This window comes from Drosophila grimshawi, unplaced genomic scaffold (genome assembly GCF_018153295.1).
Source record: "Drosophila grimshawi isolate 15287-2541.00 unplaced genomic scaffold, ASM1815329v1 contig_1377, whole genome shotgun sequence".
Classification (NCBI taxonomy): Eukaryota; Metazoa; Arthropoda; class Insecta; order Diptera; family Drosophilidae; genus Drosophila; species Drosophila grimshawi.
In genome coordinates this window covers 13,507,872-13,534,191 of record NW_025062900.1, presented here as the reverse complement: position 1 = coordinate 13,534,191, position 26,320 = coordinate 13,507,872, and the positions used below count along the sequence as shown (strand labels likewise).

The following is a 26,320-nucleotide window of genomic DNA, read 5'->3' as shown; positions in this document are numbered from 1 at the left end:
TTAAGGTGACCACTTGATGACTTTTATATATTTTTCAGCATCATTCCGAACTCAAAATAACTCTGGAAGATATGTGCCTGATGTTTGATATTATATTTTATGCTTCTCATAGCAAAAGTTAAAATTAAGTTAAAATAATAAATTAGTTTGAGTAAGATAATACAAAAACTACAAAGTCTCTACAAGTATTTATCAACTGAGTAAAGGCATTTTAGGAAAACGTATTTCCTTTTTCGAATTATCTTAAGAAAGAGTAATCATACATCCAATAAGTCCTGGTAAATATTTAAAAAAGCTTCTAAAATTATTAACATTTAGTGTAGTCTATATTTCTGTGTAGTCCATACTTTCAGGCGCTTTTCCTATATTTTATTTACACCGAATACGTTGGCAGCAGAGTTCTCTGGTGGGAAAGACTCAGCGAGCAATTAAAAGTCCATTACAAGTTACCTAATGCTAAATATGTATTTAGTTTGGCTTGGACTGAAGTTAAGCGAACTCAGCCATTTCAAATAAATTGTATTTTGATTTCAGTTGTCAATTGACAGAGGTCTTCACCACACACGAGTTCAAGTAGCCATCTGAAATGTCATCTCAACTGACCAATTCATGAAAACAAAGTAATAAAATTCTTTAATCTTAAAATCTAGAAGAACAACGAGTGTTGAGTAGAGAACGTATAAATAGAGAGAAATACCAAATAAATATAAAAAAATATAGGGAATATCGACGATATTTCCTATCCCTAAATATCACTGTTGTTCTAACACATTTTAAAATGCCGCAAGAGTATGTCACCTTTAATGATTTTATGAGCCTACCTGTGCTTTACTATCGCAGCATTGGAGTGGATCCATTCGAATCGATTAGCACCAAGGCAACTTCGCATCGCTGGCTCTACGCCAACTTTCTGTTTCAAGTGTTAAATCTAATATTTGTAATTGTCCTAGAAGCAATTTTTGTGTACATATCGTTTATGAAGAGCGAGAACTTTGTGGAATCCTGCATGGTAATGGGCTACATAGGTTATGGTCTCGTGGGCGAGCTAAAGATGATAACCGTCTGGTTGCAGAAGCCCAAGTTGACCGCATTAGTGCGTGAAATGGAGTCAATATTTCCATCATCCGCACCTGAGGATCAACGCAAATATCACGTTGAACACTATCTGCAACGTTGTCGTATGTTCACCAAGGGTTTCACTGGATTCTACCTAGTGCTCGTCGCTCTTTACAATCTCTTCATTGTCGTCCAGTTCATCGTACAACGATTCATTACGCAGCTGCCAGGTGCACAGATGTCCATGCCCTATTCCCAAATATCGCCATGGAGTGTGGACAACAGCCTGGGCTTCTGTGTGATGTACGCTCTGCAGGCATTGGCTGGTTACACGAGCACAGCCGGACACATTTCCAGTGATATTCTCATCTATGCGGTGGTCATTCAGGACGTTATGCACTATGACTTTTTGTCAAAGGAACTGGTTAAGTTGGATATCCACACAGATCGTGTGGCTGATGGCTATGCCAAGGATCTCAAATTGCTGCAGAACTTAATATCCTATCACAATAAGCTACTGGGGTAAGTTGGAATAAGCTATGTCATCTATGAACAGATGATATCCCACTGTTCCCATAGACTAAGCGATGTCATCAATAAGGTCTTTGGCTTTCCGCTGCTCTTAAACGTTTTGGCTTCTTCGCTGATAGTCTGCTTTGTGGGCTTTCAGATGACACTTGGTCTGAGTACAGAGCAAGTGTGCAAGCTGGCAGTCATGTTGGTGGCCCAAATTTTGGAAATCTATCTTATATGCTATTTTAGTGATATGCTTATCATTGCAGTACGTATGTGGTATATGAATAATATAAAGAAAGTCTTATGATTTATTTAATAGAGTGGCAGTTTGGCAGCATCCGTCTATCAAATGAATTGGATTGAGGCAGATACGCGCTATAAAAAAATGCTTATTCTTATAGCATTACGGGCTCAGAGACCGGTGTGCTTGAAGGCAACTGTATTCTTGGATGTTTCAATGCAGACTATGACAATGGTGAATTATTTGTTTGCTAAATTGTAATGAATCACACGAATGTATTTCACTTCTTAATCTTTCAGTTCTTGGAAATGACCTACAGATTCTTTTGTATCATTCGTACCATGTATCAGTAAAGTACCAATTGCTAACTGAAACTGAAGTTGGCTAATTAAAAGTTACTCAAATGCTCACTAGCACTCCTTGCACATTAATTACCTTTTCTATGATGTTGTAGATAGATAATATCATAGAGCGGCACACTAAATTGTTGTTCACCAATGGAATTAAATATGTTATAAAAGCAAATCTTTCATTATGTTTCAAGCGATGCAGTTCTGGAGAATTTGAGTATTTAAATTGAGCTATCAGTGAATGGTCATTTAGCTATCATTAAGTTTCAGTACCGAAGAAATGACTTTTTTTAAGGGCATGCGTTCTGCCAAATATCTCTGCTATAAGCTTAGTAGAAGGAGGACTTAATATGTAAAAATTTAATTGATTTCCATCGAATAACCGACAGCCATCACCTTACCTTACTTACATCATTTTTAAAAATTGCCTTCGACAGGTGCAATTTTTCAGATATCCTTCACATTGGTCACATTCATAATGCAAAAGGCAAGTAATTTGAGTAATTTTCTAAAATGACTTCATTTGCAAAGCTTTCACAACATTGCTAACCCACAACGACAACAATATTTAGCTGCATAAATCATTCAGGAACTTAAACCACAACCCAGTTCTAAGTACGTTGCAATAAAGCTAAAAAACTACCATGAAAACCACATTGTTTGATTTGCCCCCTAGGCAAACTTTGCGGTTTTTAGGAAATATTCGATTGGAATTGGACACATACTGGCTGGGTATTATAATTTGTTCACTAAGTTTATATCACACTCAAGGAAACATATTTTGACAGTATCACAAGCAATAGCATATAATACATTGCTTTTATAAAGAAATAATCACGAAATCTACTTAGAATACATGATTATCTTCACCCCTTTTCTGTTGTAATATGAATATTATTGTTAGAGGGTATTATAATTTTGTTACTAATTTTGTAACACATTGAATTAAGAGTCCTGACCTCATAAAGTACATATCTTGATCAGTATCAGACTTGAAACGTGAAACTGGAAAACCATAACCAAAAAACAAAATAATATCTCGTATTGAAGGAAACGATTTAGTTAAGATATCGTCAGGTGATCGCCTGTCTTTAAGGATACATATTGTTCGGTGTGCTTCAGATAGCAGTTCCTTCACTCATATTTTCATACTCTAACAGTCACGAGAGAAGTGCTGATACATATTTTAGCTTGCGGTTTTGTAAGACTGGCAAATAATATTCCCCAGATACGTATGCCGCATTTGAACTGAGTTAGTATCAGTTGAGAACTTGAATTGAGTAGCATTGGTTAGCAATTTGCCAATTTAGAGATGCAAAAAGCATTTGTCACTTTCAAAGACTTTATGAGTCTGCCTCGAATTTTCTATCACTTAGTCGGCATGGATTACTACGAGCCGCCTGGCTCCAAGGCAAATTCCAATCGTCTGCTAAATGTCATCTTGCTGCTAAATGTTCTCAATACAGGCTTTAATATGTGCATGGAATTCGTGCTTATAGTGCAGTATTATAGGAATGGACAGGACATTGAGGTTATATGTATGATGGTGACCTATTTATGCTATATCTCTGTCGGCCAACTAAAGATAATCAACGCTTGGACACAGAAGTCCAAACTGAATGGATTGGTGAATGAAATGGAGGCAATCTTTCCAGCTGGAATCCGCGAGCAGCAGGACAAATATCAAGTTGACTACTATTTCAAACGTGTCCGATATTTTATGCGGTTATTCAGTGACCTCCTTTTGATGCTGTTTGTCGTGTATAGCGTCTACAATTTTGTTTATTATCAAGTACAGCGCTTTGTGCTCCACACTCCCAATACCGAGAAGCCACTGCCGTATTACTCAACATGCCCGTGGGATTGCCTCGACCACTGGAGCTACTATCTGATCTACACATCGCAGATATGGTGTGGCATCGTAACCGCAGCTGGGCACATCGCGACTGACCTCTCCATCTATGGGTTTACCATGCAGCTCGTCATGCACTTTGATTATATCTCAAAGACGCTGATAGAGTATCAGGTGCAATCCGGTCGGGTGGAGAATGGCCATGCAAAGGATATACAACAGTTGAAGGGTTTGATTATTTATCACCATAACTTGTTTGGGTAAGTTGGACTTCAATCGTGATTACTTTTTAGTTCACTTTTCCTTTTGCAGACTTTCGGATGTTATGAACTCTATGTTTGAACTCCCGGTACTTTTAAATTTTGCCACCTCCACTGTCTGGGTGTGCATTGTGGCCTTTCAGATGACCCTAGGATTGAGTGCGGGTCAGACTTTAAAATTGATTGTAGCCATGACGTCGGCCTTAACGGAGATCTATATAATTTGCTACTTCAGTGACTTGCTAATTGTATCGGTGTGTGTTGGTACTCGTTTGATATATCGTTTGAGGGTTTATATTTCCATTGATTCCTTGCTTGCAGAGCGAAGGTGTGTGCTCAGCGGCTTACGAGATTGATTGGTCATATGCCGATGTGCGATTTAGTAAAATGCTCATCATAATTGCTCAACGCGCCCAGAAACCAGTTTGCATAAAGGCCACTAAATACTTAAATATCTCAATGGAGACAATGGCAATGGTGAGTTAAACTAGGCTTATATATCCATTGGTAATTACTAATTTATTTCCTATGTAGTTCTTGAAAATATCTTATAGATTATTCTGCATAATACGCACCATGTATCAATAGAGTATTAATACTTTTCGGTTGGATTACAGCTTTTAAAGCAATCTCATAACAAAAAAACTTAATCAAATTCAAACTACATTAATGGCCATATATAACCTATGCACCATAAATTAGTAAATTTGTAGAAAACTAGCACATAGTGTCAATAACTAAAAAAAAAACTTTAGCAAGAATTTAAAATATATATATTAACCACAAACTATATACTGCACCTTTAAAACAAATAAATAAAATTTGTATTTTGCTTATTAAATAAACGCAACTGCTGAGAAAATTGATGATTGGATGGGAAAAAATCACTATAAGTCAAAATACAATGAAAAAAGAATATAAATGAATTGCATTTGAAATCAAATCATAGGAGTGCAAACTAATTGTATATAAGTAGTAATTCGACTGTTTAATGTTTAATTTATATATGTATAAAGTTAAGATGTTCATGAATTGATGCCAAGGCATCTGTCTTGACAAACGTATAGTGTTTGTTCAGTTTGGATTCACAGGGAAATTAATTACACAATTAGCACAGTCTCCACTTTACCCAGTGCTATCACCATTAAGGAGTTCCACGGTGTGCGTGTCTCAGCCCTTTAAATGCTCATATAAATAATTAAACTTGACCACAGCCTAATCTAAGCACATGCAACGTAAATTCTATATGCCAATCGATGGCCATATTAATTGCCTCAGCCGGCAAACACAGTCGAGACATTGAGCGTGATGTTTTGTGCATGCTCAGAATTGGTTAAATTTACTCGGTTTGTGTAATGCGAGCGAGTCTTTGACTGAGTTAGAAAAACAATAAATGTAATGCCATTATGGGCCTACTTATTTAATCGGACAGACCGATATAAGCAAAGCAAAATAAACAGTAGCTTTATCTTAATTATCAATTAATATCTAAGTGGCCATAAGTTGGTGTTACACGCAATGATTGGCTTTAAGAGTTGTGAAACTGCTCAAATTTATCTAAAAAAAAGGGGATCCTATGAGTCGTAGCAAATTTAAATCAAACCACAAATTCAATCAATGCCACATGGAAATCAAGTCTCATCAACACCGGCGTATAAAAATAATCTTAATAGCAGAATTAACGAAAAGAAACATATTATATAATTTAAATATGCTGGTTGGCATTGAAGGTGCTTTCAAGTGAGTACTGTGAAAAAGTACAAGTCCTTGTTATTAGTTTACAAAATAAATCAGTTGAAAAATAAATAAAGGGAGAAATGACAAGAGCAAAACCAAAACAAACGACGCAGAAAGAAGCACCAACATAATAAGCTTGGCAAGGGAGTGAATGAGTGAGTCAGTGAGTGAGGCAGTGAGTCAATGAATGGGGACCGATGTCAAATGCAAAGTATACACAACCAACAAAAAAAAGGCTTCTTTAGCCACTTTGATAAGAGACGGGGGCGACCTCAGAGCAGGCAGGTAAAACTTAATGCAGCGAGTGAAAGTGGTTACGGAGGAAGGCATAAAACGTGGGGCGTGGCTGGCGGCTGGCGGCTTCTGGCTGATGGTTGATGTTGCTGTTGCTCTAAAAGTCTCAGTTGATTTTGCATGCATAATTTGTGTGCCAGGCGTAAAAATATGCAGGCTTTGCACTTTGATGAAATATGCACGCGAAATAAGACGAAAAACTAAGTAAACCAGTATAAAACCCAAACAGAAAATAAAACAAAAAAAAAACAAAAAAAAAATACAGAAAAATGTACTTTGCATAAGATGCCGAGCCATGGGGGAGCAGTTCCTTAATAGTTTTGTTGACAAGTTGCCAGAGACGCCAACTCTGATCTCGAACAACTCAATCAACATAAAATCAGCAAGTGGCATCAAATTTGTACATCAAATCGAGCATACGTCTCGTTGTACCCACTTATGCTCTAATGCACGCAGCAACTTAATTAAATCTCAATTGGCTGACGACTTTGTATAGCATATGAAATATGGTAATTGGACTCTGGACTTACCAATATTATGCACGATATGCCAAACGGATATGCCCACAAAGTATCCGGCGTGGAATTAACGAAGATTATGAAGCATCCATCGCTGCAGAGTTTTATGAGCAGCAAACCGCCTGTCCGATAAAGTAATCCAAGTCTGTGGAACAGAGAGGGTGAGAGAGTGTGTGTGAGAGAATGAGAGAGAGAGAGAGAGAGAGAGAGAGTGAGCGAGAGCGACAGAGGAAATTAAAAGCACTTTCATTGGAACGCGAACTGATTTTATGGTGGACGTTCGTCTGGCCGCAGTAATTTTCTATTTTCAGCTTAGACAGCAAAAGGGAAATTACATTTTCAGAGTGGACTATTCTAAGCTGTGTGAGACATACATACATATATAGAATACATCAATGCATTAACTAATACTTGCGAACGGAATTTCGATTTGTTGCCCTTGTATATCTCAATATTTGTACTTAATGCAATGCAATTTCTATTTATCTATGTGCAACTTACCGTCTGCGCAGCGCCATATTGAATTTGTCCAGCGGATGTGCGTGCACATTTCGATTCTTGTGCCACAGCCACAAAAGTTTTTTCATTAAAATGACAAACAGCACAAAGAAGAGCAGAATGAAAAGCAGATCAATGCAAACGAACAGGATGAAACTCAGCGAGGGCGTCGCTGTTGACGTCGCCGTCGACGTCCCGCCCAAGCCGGATGTGAATGCCTCTGCCCGAGCATGTCCAGAGGCAGATGCGCGACGATTCCAAGCGCCAGCCAGCTGCTGCTCCTGCTGCTGTTGTTGCGGCCAAGTTAAGGCCGCAGCTGTCACAGCAGCCGAAGAGTTCGAAGAGGAGCTACTATTGCTGCTGCTGTCTGTGATTGATGTTGCTGATGTGGCCACATTATTGCTGGTGCTGCTCATTGATGAGGTTTGAGTTAGCGCCGGCCGCCGCCTGGCCGTTGCATTGCCCAGCAGCGCCTCCGATTCGAGCAGTAAATTATCGCCATTGAGTAGCGTGTGCGTTGCATAGTAAATACCAGCATCGTACTCTGTGGACTCCATTTCATCCGTATCGCTGCCGCTGCTGGCGCTGCTCGAATCGCTGGCGGCATCCAACGGAAGTCGGGTGGTGAGTAATTCCAGCCACCAGTGACGCGGCCACTTGCCAATGATGCTGCAGATGAGAGGCGCAGCAATCGCAAACAGCAGCGGCAGCAGCCAACTAATGCCAATGGCTCCGCGTATACCCGCTGAGCCGCTCTGAAGGGCTAAGGAGCGTGAGCTGCTGCAGTTGTTGGAGTGGTTGGCCGGCGTTGGATTCCGGTTGCCCCTTCCGCCGCTCCTCACGGCTGTCGTCTCGGGGGACTGGGATGTGATTTGCGTAATGTTACTTAGACTTTCGCGGCGTTTATTCGGCTTGGTTGGCGTGGCGGGCTTGGCAGCGATTTGCAGATACTTCTTCGGCACCAGTTCCGTGTGTATCACCAACGCAACGGCAATCAGCGTGGAGATGCACAGCAGAAGGAGCGATGCCAGTGTGCTGCTGATTATGGCATGCCAGTTCTGCAAAGACAGGAAATTATGGGGCACATTAATAAGACGCCACTAAGTGGGACATTGACGGCCACTTCGCTGCATCATCATTATTTTTAATTAATTACAAAAAAGTTGTAGTCACATTACAGCAACACCAACAGTATCCAGCATACCATTTACGACCAAGCACATATATTTTATGTTTTTTTTATTTTTTTTATGTATTTCACAGCTATTCACTTGGATTTCCCATGTTCTGTCGGTGCGCCATAAAGAAGACATCAAAATGTTGACGCATGCCTCAAGCATAAATTATTTCATTGCACTGCTTGTCAGGAACTGGACATTACTTATTAAAAAGTTATAAAACTGTCCTGTGAGTTGGGAGGGAGGACATTCAAATTTATTCAGTGGTTTGTTTTTGTCTTTTTTTTTTGTATCATTTATTGACTGCGTAAATGTAATCTATATATTAGAGGTTCTCTGAAATAAATAATAACAGTCAAATAAATCATTTATGAATTTCTAAAGATTTGTTAATTGAATTTACTAAGAGAACATTTTAGCAAATATACATCAAATATATTGAAAGTTGACATATTGTAGCAGGCCATGTGTAATGTAGGTAACAAGAGTAATAAGTAAAATAATATTTGTACTTGTACAAACTTGAGGAAGAGGATGAAATCAATGATTATGAATTAAATGAAGAAAGCATTTAGTTTTGACTGCTGCAATATTTGAAATGAAAATGAAAGTTTAAATAATTGCCCTGCTTGAGCAGTTTGCTTAATGGAAACTATCTGTTGTTTGGGGCACAATTAGCGATGATTGAAAACTTGACTTTTTTTAATTCATTCATGACTGACAACCAACCAGAAGGAGATTACATTAAATTTGATTTTACTTGTGGTATGACACCATCACCATTAACCAAATTACAAGTTAATACACTTCAAATACGACCTGATTAAATATGCGAATCCTTATGCACATTGTTTTTAAGAGCTCAAGTCAAGGGAAGTGGTTTCTGTACGGCAAGACGTTGTGGCTTTAATATTCCTGCCACACTTCATTACATTATCAGCATTTTACTTTGTACCAGTTCTTAATGCACAAACAGACGTATGTATATGTATATATTTATATATATATAGTGTACAGGTAAGGAAAGAACTCGGCACTGCTTCTGTTCTGTTCAGTTGCTCTTGGCTTCTTGGCGGTCATCGGTGCGTTGCATTGAAGGAGACGGTGAAAAACAAATTTGTAAACTTTTTAATTTTCAATTCTCAACGCGAATATTTCGCGGCGTCGCTTTGTTTTTCGTGATATTATGAGTTAAGTGCGCTTAAAAGCTTTTGCCTTTCATATGACTTTCTCTATCCTTCTCTCTTTCTCTCTCTCCCTCTCTCTCTCTCACATACTGCCTGCCCATCTGTGCCGTTTGGCCCCCGGGTAAACTGTGGCATATACGATATATATTTTTTCTTATGTAATTTATTATGTATTTTATATTTATTTATAACCAAAATTACATATGGAATAAGTAAAATGAATTTTTTAATATAATTTACTGTGGTTTATTGTGTGGGCGGTGGGCGTGCCAGCCTGAGGCTTGTGGCTTCCTCTTAGCTGTGACTGTGACTGCGACACGTGTTTTCAACAATACAATTTCCATATGTCTTTGCGGTGTGTCAAGCTCATTTTGCCGTGTAGTTATACCCTGTACCCTAAGCCAGAAGAGTCTTATGAAGATATGTGAATGCATATCAGAGGCGGTTTGAAGCATCTGCGACACATTAAGTCTAAATATTCTTGATGAGCATCAAAAGACTAGTTAAGATTGGAGTTCCATAAACTCCAATCTGTCCATAAACAGATCTGGTTTATTTATTGTAATCGAAACGTCCCTGCTTCCTAAATAGTAATGGAAATCGATTAACGATAACGAAATAAAAACTTGAAGAAATGCGAGGAATATTCCTTGGGATCATATTGATCAACTGCAGAAATTGTATCGATCTGTTCCAGAAATCGTATAATCATATTAGCCAAATCACATACAGTCAGTGCGAGTATATTTGTTAATATATTAAACTCATATCTGAGTGTACACTGTACAGGGTATCCTCTGGACGTGCTCTCTCTATCTCTCTGGGCATGCTTGCTTGTTTCCCTTAAATGTGTTTCATATTTTAATGTAGTCACTTACGCATTTGCATGCAATTAATGTATAAAATATTCGCATGTCTGTTGCATTATTATAAATATATATGTATATATATATATATATCATCAAGCATTTAATAAAAAAGCCTTGTACATATTTGGCCACAGGCGCCTTTAAGTAAGGTGCACATTAAAAACATGGCTTAGATGCCAAATTGCGGCCTATCCACACATGTTTCAGAGCGTCAACAAATTGTGGCAACATTTTGACGCTTATGGGCATCGTTGGACAATTTCGGCTAGAATAACACTTTGTGCAGCCATTAAGTAGAGCTGGCACACTTGACTAGACCAACAACTAATTCCTAACCACAACTCAGCCCCCGCCACCTCCGCCAGTGACCCAACACAATTGAAACTTTGTCTTCTTGAGCCGAAAGAAAGATGAACAAATATGTTAATGTCATTTCAACAATTTATCCTTGGCGTAGTTTTGATGATTCTCCACAACTTTGAGTTTGACTTTGAGCTTGTATCTGTTTTCTTTGTTTCCTCTCCCCTTGCTCTATCCACGAGCCTTTTGCCTTTGTCAACTTTTGCGAAATTCCCGCGACTCGGGTTGTTTTTACATTTTCAATTGCGTAAACCTTTTATTTTTGTTGTTTGGGTTATTTTTTTTTTTATTTTTGTCGCGTTTTATTTGTTTTTCATTCATTTATCGCGCTTCAGTTTCCACAGTGGCCCAGTTTATTACTAATTCAAAAATGTTACATCTTGCTAGAGGCTTACTGGAGTTATTTTTTTACGAAACTGCTGCTGGCTTTGCAGCTTCTCAAGACCCAGGAGATTAGGATGCTCAAATTTTTATATTTTGTTTATACGCGAATTTTACGTTTCATAATTTACAGATTGTCAGAATCTTTTGGGATTTTAAGGTTTGGAGTTTGGGTTGCATGGTGCTTGGACCGATCTCCCGCTTTTTATATATGCTATCATCTTATGATATTCTTAGCCAGCCTTATCCTTTGGTCTGGGTGAATTGAAAATTTGGGCATTTATTAATATTAATTTGGACTTTAGCGATTTTACTCTCGGGAGAACTTGGCTCCGTGCTGTTGACTTTTAATTTCCTCTCCTCGCAATAACTGGCCGACTGCTTCGGCAACAGGTGGGTGTGCAAATGGGATTTGTATTTCATACATTTTCTGCAACCCATGCCATTTTGTGGCCCTGTTGCCATAACAAACTGTAAATTATAATATTCGCAAATCCTGGCCATGTTTATTTGCCAAGTTATTAGACGCCAAGTTAATTTGTTTTGATGATGATGCTGTTGATTATTATTTGAATTGTGACTGCTACAGGTTATTTTCTATATGTATTGCGGCAATAAAAGTTGGCTAATATTCATGCTTGAATGCTTACGAAAATTGGTAATTATTGCTGCGTTCCCCAGGCGAACAGATGATCGTAATAAAGGGTCTAGACAGGTAGGTGTTTGTGTGTAAGGAAAGGGGCTGAATTGATTTTAATCAGACTTACCAGTCGCTGTTTTGTTAAACAGTGTATGTATTTAAAAGAAAATTGAAATTAACTGCAAAAAATATCTCGCTTTTTTGATTTGTTGTATTTTTTTGCCAATTCTTTGGTTTTTTTCGTTGGTTTCTTTTGTTTTTTGTTTGTTGCCCCAATTTATTTGTATATTTGCCTTAATGTAATTAAATGTTACGCTTTGATTCAGTTTATTGTGGCGGCGTGCGAATGTGCAAGTAGGTTTCTGTGCCTGTGGGTGTGTGAGAGAAAGAGAACCGCACTTGAAAATGCATTTTTTTATTTTAAAGAGCACCGCAGGAAAGTATGCAACTCAATTTAACGCAAGCTATTTCAATCTACAAGTCAGTTTGGAGCAGACTCATTGTTAAAGAACTCAAATCATACTCAGCCCTTATTTATAACTTAAATTTATATTATTATTGTTTCTTATGTCCTCCATCAATTGAATGTAAATAAATAAATAATAATAAAATATGTAAAAGCTGCACAAACGTTGATCTTAAATGTATCATTTAGTTTTCATTTATATTTATATTAGATTTACCTATTTTTAACTAGTCGTTAATTATTTGATTTATTAGTTTAAGAATATAGTTTATATATGCTTTTGTATAGTTTTAATTGTAATATTTTATATACTCACCGTTGGCAGCATTTTCATGAAACCCAGCAAGTAGATGAGCATCACACTCGACGTGGAAATGCAGAACTGCATCTTGAGGAAGGTCACGGCACACTTGCGGTTGCACCAGATGGGCAGTAGGATGAGGAAAGCGGAGCAGCATTGGAGGAGGCAGCACGCGCAGCTGACGATCACAAAAATTGGCCGCTGTGAGGCATGCGACTGCGTGGACTGCAAAGAGGCGAGGGGCCAAAGAATGGGGAAATCACAATAAATATTTGTCGTAAATTGGCTTAATATTAAAACACTGCTACGGGCCAAGAACAGGAAATGAAAAAGTGTGCGTTGAGCTGACGGCGAGCAAGGCAAGCGGAAATGGGTTTCTGAATAAATAACAATTCAAATAATGAATTTGGCCAGCAGGTATTTTGGCCCTTATGTTTAGAATTAAGTGCCTTGAGCTAAAGTGAATTTTCGTAAAATGTTTAAAATATTTTTCATTTCATCCTCCACTACTCACATGCAGCTGCCTCTTGGTCAGCATGACCACATAGGTGCCGGAAAGTGGACAAATGCATCGAGTTATGTTTTCCATGAGATGCTTTGTGATGCACAGATCCGAGCGCCATGTCGAGTCAAAGGAAGCTTTGTAGTCATGACTGTAAATGCATCTTAAAATCAACATTGACTGTTAATTGACGCTGCCATTGAACTTACCCACAGACGGCTACCCAGTCACCAGATTTTGGTACACTTTCATGCTGGAAGATGATCTCCACATGGCCGGCCTCAAAGGACAGATCAAGAGGCTCTCGAAAGTTGTCATTCGAGCGGTTCGATTGAAACAACCAGGTTTGTATAATGCGTGAGGCAAGCACATAGTCCGAGTCCTTGGGATCACTGTGTAAAAGGAATTTAAATCTTTATCATCGATTCCATTTTGTATATGCCTAAGCCATTTGGTAATCAAAAATGTACTTTATGTGCAAGCTGCTTTAGTCATATGTTTTCTGTTCTTAATAATATAATATGTATTAACAGCTGGCACTATACATTATGCAATTGCAAACGTGGCTCGACATCAATTTAATCTCATCAGCGCACCCAAGGACGAATTGTTCTTCATGTTTATTAAAGCTCTCGCACAAATAAGGATATAAAAATACACACACATAGACACATACGTGGAGCATTACAAAATTGACGACAATTTTAGTGGCATTTTTGGCTTCAACCATGCAAATTTATTGTGTGTCTGTTGCCATGCCGTGCTGCATGCTGAATCTTGCGTATTTGCATTTTATTTACAATATTCGGGCACACCATTGTTGATGGCAATTTCGCAACAGCTTTAATGCGCTTATGATGGAAGGAATTTGCTGACAATGAGAAAATGGCAGGCGGCATTGGCAACAGTTGGCATTACACACACACTTTTCAAGGACTTTGCTTGAGATTTAGATATGCATGGAAATTAAACATGTGCTCTGCTTCTAGGAGCTTTGTGAGCAAGTGCCGGAAATAGGAAATATGTTTTCTCAACTTTTTCATAATTTACAACTAAACTACTAAAAGATGTTTCTCCTATTTTAAATTTGTTGTCTAAGTTACATTTTTCGACTTTTAAATTAAACTTATTTAAAAAAGCATCCTTGAATTATTTTGCCAAATCATGGCTATAATAAATGTCACTCACCTGCCACGCGTGTAGTAAGTTTTTGGCAGAAAACTTTTCAGATTCTTATAGGAGATCACAGAAGCGAATATTGTCGAATTGGCCATGATATGCAGCAGACGAGTGGACAGTCCAATGTCCATATAAAGTTGATCCGAAAATAAGTCGTCGCTAAGAAAGAAATGTGAGCACAAATGAATAAATCACGGCAAGCATAGTTCACAAACTTAATTAGCCTAATAAGATGCTTGAGGAAGTCAACTACGTTTGCCAAGTTTAATTTTACACCTCAACGCTGGCCAGAACTGGTATAAAGTCCTTCAAGTTGAATTTTTATGAGTAATCTTATAGTAATCGGGCGCGTGCGCTTGCTTTATGCATTTCTTTTTAATTATAATTATTTTCTTTTTTTTTTTACGTTTGCCCATAAAGTAAATTCTTCCATTAAAAGCAAATGCAAAAATTGTTGACCCTGACAGGGTATATTAATCAAGCTGACATAAAGTGAAGTTCGCGTTGTGCTTGGGCAGGGAAATTTGCATTTTACCTTTATTTCTAATTATGATATTATGCAAAGTACTTGACATATTTAAAGTAGAACTCTAGAATATCAAACTTAAGTTCTTTTAACCCATTTAGTTAACCAATTCAAGATGATTATAATCAACTTAATGTAAGCAGAGTATGATATAAGCGCTTATAGTGTTTTAATAAAATAAATTGTCCATTTGTTTAGTAAAATCAAAGAAAACCACTAAAAACAAGTTAAGTAATTAAAATTGCAGTAGAAATTACTGAGAAGTTGGGATGTCTTAATTGCTTTTTTAATGAGTTCAAATCTCGAATGCAGCAAAATAAAACCGATTTAGAAAAAATTAAGGAATATAATTATTTAAAAGTTGGATATGATGAATGCAAAATGAACAAATTGAATAGCAACTTGATCCGACTCGGTTATCAACTCACCCATAAATGCGTAAATTGAAGGGCAAAGTTTTCACTGAGGTCATATAAATGCGCAGTGAATTGAGGCGATCCAGCGACAATGTGTCCTCATCGACTGTCAAAATACTTGCGGCACCAGCACCACCCGTCCCTGCACCACCGCCAGCGTCTCCAATGGTCATGCCACTGACTCGATTGGCCTGCAATTTACCTGCAGCGCCGCCGATAGCGATGCCTGCCTCGCTATTTTCATTTCCATTTCCATTACCTCTGCCACTGCTGCCGCCGTTACTGCCTCTGCTGCTGCTGCTGCTTCTGTCCTGTGTGGTCAAAGTTGTCGAACTGTCAGCAGCCGCTGCCGAGGATGTCGCTTGGCTGCCACTGCTGCTGCCTGTCGATGTGGCCAATTGCGAAGCCGCAATTGTCTCGCGGTTCAGCGCCGCAGATTGCGTTAAAAGCTGCAACTTTTTAATTTGCTGTAAAAATCAAAAATTTTGTCACATTAAATTTTAAGCATTCAAATGTAAATTAAATGTCAGCTTTGAAGTTGTAGAGGCGGAAGGTCAGGCCATGACCGTCAACAAGTCAGTTGCCCAGGCAACACTTTCCAGGGCCATTGTTGTTTGCTTTTGTCGCAATTGTGATTCATTGTTACCTTTTGAGCATATTAAGACATATTAAGTTTCAACAAATTTGGCTTCTTCGCACAGTTAACAATTTATTAGCATTGAGATGACATGACATTTATATAATGTACTTGACTAAAAGCTGCCAATGTCAACTGTATACTTTTGAAGGCTGAGTCTTTTGAAGGGCAGCTTCTTTGTTATGATTTCACTTTGAATGGGTCTGAATCCCAAAAGGTATTTATAAATTGTGTACAGCATATAAAAATGTTGAAAACTTAAAGCATCCGGTCACTATGAATTACTTCTGTCTATGAGACTGCGACCTTTCTATAATAGATTTAAAAAAGCATCTGTGTTTTTGGGATAGAGGTAACTAAAAATTGTGTATACAAAATTAAAGAATTATTCATTAGTTGAATTTTTTCCTTTCACGAGTCATGGTGCCAACAATTGCGTATAAGTCAGCATATTGCGCACAAATCGATGCAAAAATAAATAAGAAGAGTTGGCCAAACTCATTCGGCCATGTGTTCGTTTTGGCAACAATAACAACATAAACAAGAACAATATGGAACAAGTCAATGAACCTACATAAAACTGTTGTCGACTGCGGTTCAATGGGGCAGTAAGGAAAGGGGAATCAGGAGAGGGAGGGGGGGGGGTGCATTGTGAGTGGGGTCATAAGCTGACCCAATAAGCTTAAGCAGCAGCCAACCGGGCAACGAACCATTCAATTCGAGCAAACTTGTAATGTAAACTCCATTACAATGCATTTTTTTTTTGATTTGTGTTTGCGTTTATATACTGATATATATATATATATATATATAAATTTATATATTTTATTTTTTTGATAATATTTTGTGCTGTCATGACGCCATTTCCTGTGCAAATCAAAAATTACAATGTGCCGACAAGCAGAATTGCGGCAGGACATAAGCATAAATAAGTATCCTTGTACATTTGCAATCGAGAGCAAAAACAATTTCAATTGGAAAAGTTTTCTGTTTCAACTTTGTAGGCATAAAAAATGAAAATGCAAAAAAAAAGCAAAAAAAAATACAGAAAGCAGCAACATCAGTCAAGCATGATGTGATACGTACATATGTCATGCCCCTGCGTCTATGCAAATTGTGGCATTTCTGTGATTTCGATTAAAGACAAAGCTCTCGGAAAAGTATGCTAAAAAAAAAATTGCACAAAAAAGTTTCAAATTCCGACCTGGCCACGTTTAACAGTTTACCGGCAAATCACTGGGGCGTACAACAGTGTGGGCGTGGCCGCTTGGCCTTAAATGCTGCACATGTGTCAGAGTGTGCGTGTGTGTGTGTGTGTGTGTGTGAAACTTTTTTGCTGACTTGAAAGTTTGTCTGTGACTTTAGAGCACGTTCATTTCACTGACTTCACTTTGCTAAGTGATTTGTCGTGAACTTTACAAATTTGATTTTTGAATAGCCCATATCTGCAGTCTTGGCATCCCAGCCAAAGTTTCTTGGTCAAGTTTCGCAATGTGTGGAATTAAACAGGAGCGGATTAGTAGCAAAAAACAAACCATATATAAAATGGACACATATGGCACATGGAAATCCAAAACAAATGTGTTAAAGAGTGAAAGCTTTAGCTTTTGCTAATCGGATAATGCCTTGTTTGTAGTTGTTAAGTCCGGTCCTGGAAATTCGAGTAAATAAGTATTAGAAACTAGGTCACTTAACTTTATTTGCCATTTGTATTGCCCGGTCCATAATGAGGCAATGGGCATTGAAAGTTGCCTGCTGCTTAATAAACTTTTGCGTTCTAATATTGAAATGCAGTTGATAACAGAGCAGTTCTTATGCCAAAACTTTTTCAATTGCAATATCCACAAGAGCGGCAAATGAATGCAAGGCAAAATCAATGTTAATCAACAACAATAAATGAAAATTGGTTTAAGCAAATGAATTGCAATCATATTCCTGCATACTGCCATTGATATTGTGTGTTGTCGACAAGCCATTGAAAGGTCAAATGCAAGATAATTTAATTTGAACATGATGCAGATGATATATAAATTTTCATTTATTTCACAGACTGCGAATGACTTGCACAGATTATGTAAGCATTTTTATATTGTACATGTCTGTTTTATTATTGATTGCATGTTGGTGAAATTCAATTAAAAAGGAAAATTATTTGTTCTGTGTCTTATTATAAAATTTGCATTAAACACTATTAATGAGCAACTATTTACCGATTTAAAACTCAAAGATTAAACATTCATCGAATACAATACAACAATAAAATTAAAGAAAAATCAAGAGTTAAGATAATATTCTGATTTGTCATATAACGAAGTTGACTAATTAAAAAAAAATGGTCTTGGAAAATGTATGAAATAAAAATGAAGTGATTATCGAATTAAGATTCCCACCACTTGCCAGCGATATTCTGATCGATTCTCTCTTCTCTTTTGCTAATTAAAAGTTCGTGCATTAAAACCTTACTTTATACCTCAAAGTTTCTGCTCAGTAAATAAAAACGATGCGAACTATTTGGAAAGTTGAGCGAAGTTGGAATGCTGCGTTTAATCGACCCAATTATGATGGAAAGTTTTTCTTTCTTTTTTAAATCGCTTCGTCAGCTAATAAAAATTTAACATAAAAGTGTTCGGCGAACTCTCTCTGACTCATATGACGCATTATATTGAAATGCCATAACTCAACCAAACTCCTGGGAAAACAAAATTAATATCAGCATATTATAAACTTTCACAACTCGTCGTCTCATCGCCTGATCGGCTCAACGTCTCTTAAGACAACTATGTATGTGTTACGCAAACTGCTCAATAAAAATTTGCTTTATTTCCGCGCTTGCCTCGTTAACAAGCGATGAATATTAAAATGGGTAATACTGGAAAAGAGCCGATATCTGATATAAATGTGCAGTAAGGCCAACTCCTGGCACGCTTGAGGTCCATGATATTGAGACTGTTGTTACTATTACAGCAGGATTTGCTTTTATGATGAAGCCATACAGCAACAGCTGCAATCAACACTCACATAAATTTGCATACCAATATTTAAGTGTGATGCATGTGGCATACAACTCGTTGCAGCCGCTTTCGGCTGCTCCTGCTGTTGCTTTAATGCCTCACTTCGCGAAAGCAAAGTGTGCTCAAGGAATAAAACATGAGCCTCTGGCAACCATAGTCCCTCATTCCTCACTCTGCAACCCACTTAAAATCTTAAATAAGTTGGGTGTGAGACGAAGGACTACAGACCGAGGGAGAGATGGAAAGGGTCAGGCCAAACGAACCAGAATAAAAGCATAGACTTTTAACCTACAGCACAAGCTCATAGGTAACTTTCGTCATTGTCTGTGGCTGGCCATAAGCACTTCCTATTTTATGGTGGTTGTTTTGCGGTCCACTCAGGTGTCAGGTGGCCCACCGAGCAAATTCATTAGCCTGCTCATAAGTGCGCAACTTGATGGCCGATAATTAGCAGCAACTTGGGGGCCAAATTAAGCAGACTGTTATGTGGCTCATTGTTTTGTTAGTGAAGTAAATAATATATAGAGCGAACTCAACGTTCTGAGTGAAGAATGTTGGCTCACCATTAAAGCCGTCTCATCTGTAAATATGTGAGATGTTTTTTTTAAAGTGTTTTTCATTTACGTTATTATTATATTTATATATGATAAAGTTCAATATATTATTGATTTTGCGCTTAGCCACAAACTCTTTTCGTGATCGAATATGTGTAACTAATATATGCACATATCCAGCTAACTAACTCAATGCCAAATATGCTCTATTTACCAATGAGGAACAGGCCAATGAACAAATTGGCCTTTCAGCCCATGCCCATTGGAAAGAAACCTCAAATACATAGATTTTGCAGAAGGTATTCATTACCAGCAAACATGAACATCAATTCTGCGGCTGGTTTAGTCGTCTGCACACTCACTGTGAAGCTGTGTGGTTGCAGACAAATGTAAACTCCGGCCCAATGACAACCCAACTACAAGCTAAATAAAAGTAGAACCATCAACACGGAAAAAAAAACCACACTTCGTATGCAGTCCAACTTAGAGACTGGCATGTGTGTGTGAAGAGTGTGTGTAATAAATCTGGAAACAGCCACAAAACCAGGCTGGCAAATATTGAATATGGCTGTAGGTTATAAATTATGGCACCCGAACGCACGACTGCCTCTTTTCGAATAATTTATGCGCGAATGCAGCCAAAGTGGCAGCTCACAAATTTGAGGGCATACTCCTGCATGTACATACATATATATATATACATATATATATATATATATATTTATATAGAGGAGTACATAATAGAAAAAAACATAGGCATGCTATCCTTTGTGCTGTTCGACTGTTCTGCTTACCTGTTGACTGTTCAAAGATTGCGCATTCTGCATGACTTTATCTAGAATGCGCAGTATTATCTCGGCAGCCATTTCACGCTCCAATTGTGTGCCTTTCAGTTGCAAATAGGTGTCGAGCTGCAAAATAGGCAAAGGAATACTCCAGCATTAGACAAGTGCCTCCAAATCGTTGCAAACCAAACGATAAAAAACAACCAAAAAACAAAAAAAAAAATAAATAGAAAATAAAATAGTGCGAAAGTAAGAGAAAAATACGGCCACCAGAAAAGTCTTCACAGCCATTCGTTAGCCGAGAAAATTTGTGGGCGCATTAAAATGAAAAATTGTTGCCATGCGGCCCAGGAAAGTTTCCTTTGACTATAGTTGGCTCCGAAAATTGTGTGAAAAATTGCAAGGCGTTCACTTGTTCAGTCGCTCATTTGCTCAGTTTGCCAGTTGCTCAGTTTTTCACTCGCCACTTTTTGCATTCGCTTGCGAGTAAAAATAGTTTGGAAAGCTTGTTTGCAGACTCTTTGGACCTGTTACTCAAGTGGAGTCGACGATGGATCTTCAGGACCAGGTAGTTTGTAACGGCGTTGGGCCGTTTGCGCTCGTCTGCGTCGAGGCTTAAATGGGTTCAAGAGCTTTGCGGTGTGCCCCAAGATGCGAAACTAACGGTTTAAATTGAATCTGGGCATAAGGAAGCTGTAAAAAACTTTTGTTTCCTTACAATATTTTGAATTTGGTCTATATTGACGATAAATCAAATAAGTGCTGTAGAAATATTTCTTACAAAAGCTTTGCGAATCTGAAGTGGAAAATAATTTAAGCCTGCCGTTTTTTTATGGATACCACAACTGAGCGACAATTATTTATTATTTGCTTATGTGATTATTTAAATAATATTTCCTTAGTTCATTCATTTATTTTGCTAAACTTGACTAAAACTTTTTGGAATTTTGGAAATACATTTTTAAGAAAATACAAAATAGGGAAAATAGGAAATCAGTGTATAGTTAAAATAAATTTTCAGATTATTATTAATAATCATTCTTAATATTATAATAATTATGGTTAAGAACAACTCACCTCGTGCAGCATGTCTATGAGGAAGCTCGCTTCGCCCGGCAGAAAGCTATGGCGTCGCTGGAGCGTGTACTCAAAGCAAGCTTTTAGTATATTCGACGAGTTGGTCTGCTGAAACCCTGCACTGAGTGCCCGGAATCTGTTGTAGATGAGCAACAGTTCATCGCGCACACAGCTCGAGAAGTCGGGCAGCAGCCAGCTGGAGTTGCCTGCATCCCGCTGCTCGCAGATGCGTCGCGAGTGACCCTCAAAGCCACGGGGGCAGTCAGTGATGATTGGTGAGCCGGGTGCACTGGTGGGCCAGTGGACGCCATAGCTGGACTCGGATGTGCAAACGTGGATGGCGTTGCGTTCGATGACATTGATGTAGACACTCTTGGAGACGGGACGCACACTGTTGGACACGAGGCAGGCATACTCTGCAGACTTTTGAATGTTGTTGATCTTTAGAATGCTGCCATCTGGATAGAGATCCTCCCACATGGCTGTCGCTGCATCCGACTGAAAGAGCACCCCATTCCGCGTCCAACTATAGCCCAGCTGGGCATATCGCTTGATATCATCGTTGCCCGGCGAGAGACACCGCACTCGCAGAGAATCCCCGCGTTGCAGCGTCACGCTCGCCGGATCCACGCGTAAACGTGGTGGCGATTTGATGTGGATGTGCAGGGAGCGACACTGCTCCACGCCCCAATCGGTGACCTGCAAACAGAGAGCAGAGGATTGCCTTGTCAGGTGGTATTTGTTTGGCTTTACTGAGTTAGGCCAGGCCATGCCAACTGACATGACAGCGCAGGTCATGACTAACAGCAACAACAACAATAACAACAACCGCAGACTGCTTTCAGCTCAGACGTACCTCGATAACCCACTACGACTGATAATCGCCAGCAACAAGAAGTACGAGTGCTCGACCCGAAGATACTCACTTTTATTTTGCCTTAACATATATACACTATTTATAATACAAATAAGCTAGTATATATTTAGGAATTGTGGTTCCCAAAAATTCTCTGCGGATATTAAGAAATTCATATTGAAGCACTATTTTTCTGTTATAAAATTGACATCTTTTTATTTTTTCTGAATATCATTAATAATTCTTAAAGTGGTCGACCAAAAATAATATTTCCTAACTAATTATTAATATATGTTCTATGTTAGATTCAAAACTCAAAGGCATTTTACACATCATTAAAAAACTGAAATATATTCAGTTTGAGCTAGGGGAAAGCAACAATTTCATTATACCCTGATTACTATTATTTAGTGAGTAGTGGATATAACAACAGAACTGTTTGTACATACAGTCAAAAACATACTGACAGACAGACAACCAGATAGAGAGATAGGCAGACATAAAGTCAGTTGGTTGGTTGACAGTGAGAAGCCCATGTGTCAACAATTGTTGCCAGCAGCTGCTTGAAGCATTTACTCGAATGTAATAGACGTTTCTCTCTCTCTCTCTCTCTCTCTCTCTCTCTCTATCTATCTCTCACTCTGTCTTTCGCTATTTCTGTCCTCTTCTGTGCTAGGCTGTTCCAACTACTGATTGGATATGACTCTGGCAGAGGGCGCTGGACGTGTTTGTGTGCAAAGTGGAATCAAAGCCTTTAAGGCGCTTTGAACTGGGGATTACACGTTGCTGTGGCTACTTAAAGCTGCAGCTTCATGTGGCACGAATATGTTGTGCAACTAGTCATGTAGTGCACAGCGAAACTTTGTTGTTTGCAAATACTCGCTCCATGGGAATGCCTTGCGAGCGCATTGAGAATAAAGCAGAGAAATTCAACCCTGAGGACAACGACGGGAATTAAGATAATGTTCATAATAATGATTATTATAATGATGATGATGTTGTTGTGCAATGGCAGTCAGTCAGTCGGGCGGTGAACTTCCGTTTAAAATTTATAAAAAGCAGACAAACTAACGAGCAGCGACGCCATGATCACACCTCGGGGTCTTCAATCGCAGCATGAGGCATGTGGCAAGCATTGAAGCTGCCATCCTTGTGTGGATGTGTGTGTTTGGCATGTCTGCTGCTGAGTAGAACTTTGTTGCAATTGAGCCGGAAACATTTGATAGACGGAAACTTTTGGCATAATCAAAATCAAAGATTTTGCAATTTTTATAGCATTTGCAGTTTTCAGGCTTTGAGTTGGGTTTTAAATTTGTGGCGATAGGCGATGACAAATGCGTTGTCTTTGTTTTATGACTGTGCCACGTCAACAAATCCTTGCCAGCCACAAAATCCAATTGGCAATTAATTCATTTACCGAACATCTCATTCTAGTCACACAGCAAAGCATTTTTATTGCCAAATGTGATTTTACGGTCCCACGACCCAAGCTCAAAGTTGCGACTCATTAACAGGCGAAGTCGTTAAACAGCACATTGTACGAGTATGGTTAATGTCATTTGGTCTCTTATAGAACACCCCCTCCCATTCCTCTAGCCAAAATCATTCTAGTCATTCTAGTCTCCGACTCAATTTCTATCTTGTCAATAAAAGTTGTGCTGCTGCTCTACAAAATGGTTGAAGAGCAACACTCATGCCACAAAAATTTGCAATGTTAATGACGCTGACTGTTGAAAATAGCTGTGTTTTATAGTCGGCTAGATAAAAGTCTCTTTACGAACTGAAAAGTGCATGGTCGAAATTAAATGTTTCTTTTCACAATTTTTCGGTTTACCAACATCTCCACTGCAGCCTGTTTCACATCTGCAACTGCAACTTTCGAGCAGATAAAAGTACATTTTCTTTATATGGCCACTTTTCACATTCTAATTTAGTTACTTATTCTTAGTATTTTGTGTATATATCCTTTTTAAATTTTGTTCAAATCAGTGATTTTTACAAATCAGTGTTCAAAACAGTTTATACACAAGTAATCTGAGCAAAACATATTTTTATATTGTGCTTTAAGTTTCGGACAAATGCAGGCAGTCTCAACAAGCCAACTCCCTGGAGCTAATGAACTAATTGCGACTTAGTATCAATAAATAAGTAATCATTTCGCTTATAGCCCCATGGGCATTTTGGCATGTGTGTGTGTGTGTACGTGAGTCAATGACATGAATATGAAGTCCCCAATGCCAAATCGACAGGCCTTGCCACAAATTATTGACGTGGCGTACAACACGCCAACCTTGAGGCGACTGTTAGTGTAAAGGATTTATTCTTTTCAGTTTTAAGTCAACATCAGCCACAAGACGCCAACAATCAACTATTGGGGATTGTGCATTACACAAATCCACAGAGGAAACAAAAAAAAAGCGAAAACAGTACGTTTCTAGGGGGAAAATTCTTCAAGCTGCTAAAAAACCGTTGAAAGAAGGGCGTTTTACACCCAGCCCCAAACCAAACTGCGAGTCCAACACAGCACCAATGCCAGCACTTAGCTTTGATCTGACGGCATCATTATGTGGACCACACAGCGACAGTAATAAGTGAGAGTCACAAGGCGTTCCAAAGGCACAAAGCAGCAGTCAAGCTAAAAAGTGTTGGGGTGGAGCCAGGCAGCCCCATAGAATACCCTGAGCGAATCCCCTTGGGGTGCTCGGACAAGGCATTAAATACAATTGGCACCGGGCTTTAAGGAAATGTTCGCTCGTTAGCTCGGCGTGCGACTCGACGAAGAGCAACAGCTGCTGCTCTTTGCGGTCTTAAGCTAAGAAAATGTATGGCAACGAGCTGAAATTGCAGCTTAAGCTATTTGCAACCTGGGATAAATATTGCAGCTTAAAGGCCACGACATGAACAGACCTGATATTGTCACAGACCAAACCAATAAAAGCATTTCTTAATTGTCTTATTTGACATCAATTGTATTATTTCCATCTTATTTATATTATAGAAATGAAGTCTCGTATTGAACTAACAAACTATGACTTTTAATATTCTTCGAACGAACTAAAGAATATTAATTTAACATACTCATTAGGATACGACTATTGCATATTGTTTAATTAATGCAATGATATTTAATCTACTATTCGCCAAAGCTGTGAGTTCACTTTTGTTTCTTTATGTTTTTAATATCTGCTTATTCGGTTTGTTTTGTTTTTGTGCATTTGAATTAGCAAAATGTCTTTTCATCGTCTGAGACTTTTGATATTTTGAGCATATATAAACAATTGGTAGACTAAGTCTGATAACAGAGACTACTTCAGTTAAGTGTGTGCCATGACAGGAATGGCATTCGTAAGTCCAATTAAAATACCGACTTAATTGCCTTGGTAAAATGTTGGTTAATCTTTTCCATTTCGTATTGTTGTTAATTCACATTTTATTGCCTGCCAGCTTGTGGTATTGAATTGAGACTTTTGGCTGACTAATAAATTTAATTGCTATGCGTTAAGCTGCCATATCAACAAAAACTCGGTCTCTCAGGCATCTGGGGAGGTGGAACACAAACCATTAAAATAAATCCTTTCTAAAATGGCACGGAATTAATTCTAAACTTTCTTTTCTTTTTGTTCGTTGCCCAGTTCTTCCTTTGAGTTGAAACGTCGCTTTTAATTAGCGGAATTGAAAAATGCATAATGTGAGAGCACAAAAAGAATACAATAACACAGAAATAAGGAAGAAATCATTTTGAATGTGGTTTATTTTGACTTATGCGTGCTTTTGAGGATTCCGGCAATTTAAAATGCATTCAATTAAATTGTAATCTATGCGTTAGAAACAATTGTTGAACTGTTGAGTATTTTTCGGATATGCGGCACAAATGCAGCTTAGTAAATATCCGGGTATTTTCGGGTTTAGCAGCACTTACTAAGTCTTTAAACTGTTCCAGCCCATTAAACGTAAAATGCTGCGGCAAGCCGCAAATAATAAATTACGCAAATGGCTTGTAAAGAATATTGGCATGTAATACAACAGCAACAACACAGCAGCAGGAAGCCGTAGAACCTTCATAGTACAAAGTA

General features: G+C 38.3%; 3 protein-coding genes across 3 annotated transcripts in view; 2 read left to right on the top strand and 1 right to left on the bottom strand.

Moving 5' to 3' along the window:
• LOC6561727 overlaps window positions 1–26,320 on the bottom strand; it is a 147,668-nt gene that overhangs the window by 1,674 nt on the left and 119,674 nt on the right. The window contains exons 10-18 of the mRNA XM_032736395.2: window positions 21,392–22,090; window positions 20,324–20,440; window positions 15,340–15,794; window positions 14,395–14,544; window positions 13,416–13,598; window positions 13,219–13,357; window positions 12,720–12,929; window positions 7,326–8,380; window positions 6,837–6,969 (exon numbers count right to left, since the gene is read on the bottom strand). Coding sequence (XP_032592286.1) covers window positions 6,837–6,969; window positions 7,326–8,380; window positions 12,720–12,929; window positions 13,219–13,357; window positions 13,416–13,598; window positions 14,395–14,544; window positions 15,340–15,794; window positions 20,324–20,440; window positions 21,392–22,090 — 3,141 coding nt within the window. The remainder of the gene's footprint in view (window positions 1–6,836; window positions 6,970–7,325; window positions 8,381–12,719; window positions 12,930–13,218; window positions 13,358–13,415; window positions 13,599–14,394; window positions 14,545–15,339; window positions 15,795–20,323; window positions 20,441–21,391; window positions 22,091–26,320) is intronic.
• LOC122322445 (odorant receptor 67a-like) lies at window positions 741–2,172 on the top strand. Its single transcript, XM_043214609.1, has 4 exons — window positions 741–1,578; window positions 1,636–1,837; window positions 1,892–2,047; window positions 2,113–2,172. The coding sequence occupies exons 1-4, from the start codon at window positions 779–781 to the stop codon at window positions 2,164–2,166; spliced, it is 1,212 nt and encodes a 403-aa protein (XP_043070544.1). The 5' UTR covers window positions 741–778; the 3' UTR covers window positions 2,167–2,172.
• On the top strand, window positions 3,625–4,947 carry LOC122322446 (odorant receptor 67a-like). Its single transcript, XM_043214610.1, has 4 exons — window positions 3,625–4,275; window positions 4,328–4,529; window positions 4,597–4,752; window positions 4,810–4,947. Exons 1-4 carry the CDS (start codon window positions 3,638–3,640, stop codon window positions 4,861–4,863), a joined length of 1,050 nt encoding a protein of 349 aa, XP_043070545.1. The 5' UTR covers window positions 3,625–3,637; the 3' UTR covers window positions 4,864–4,947.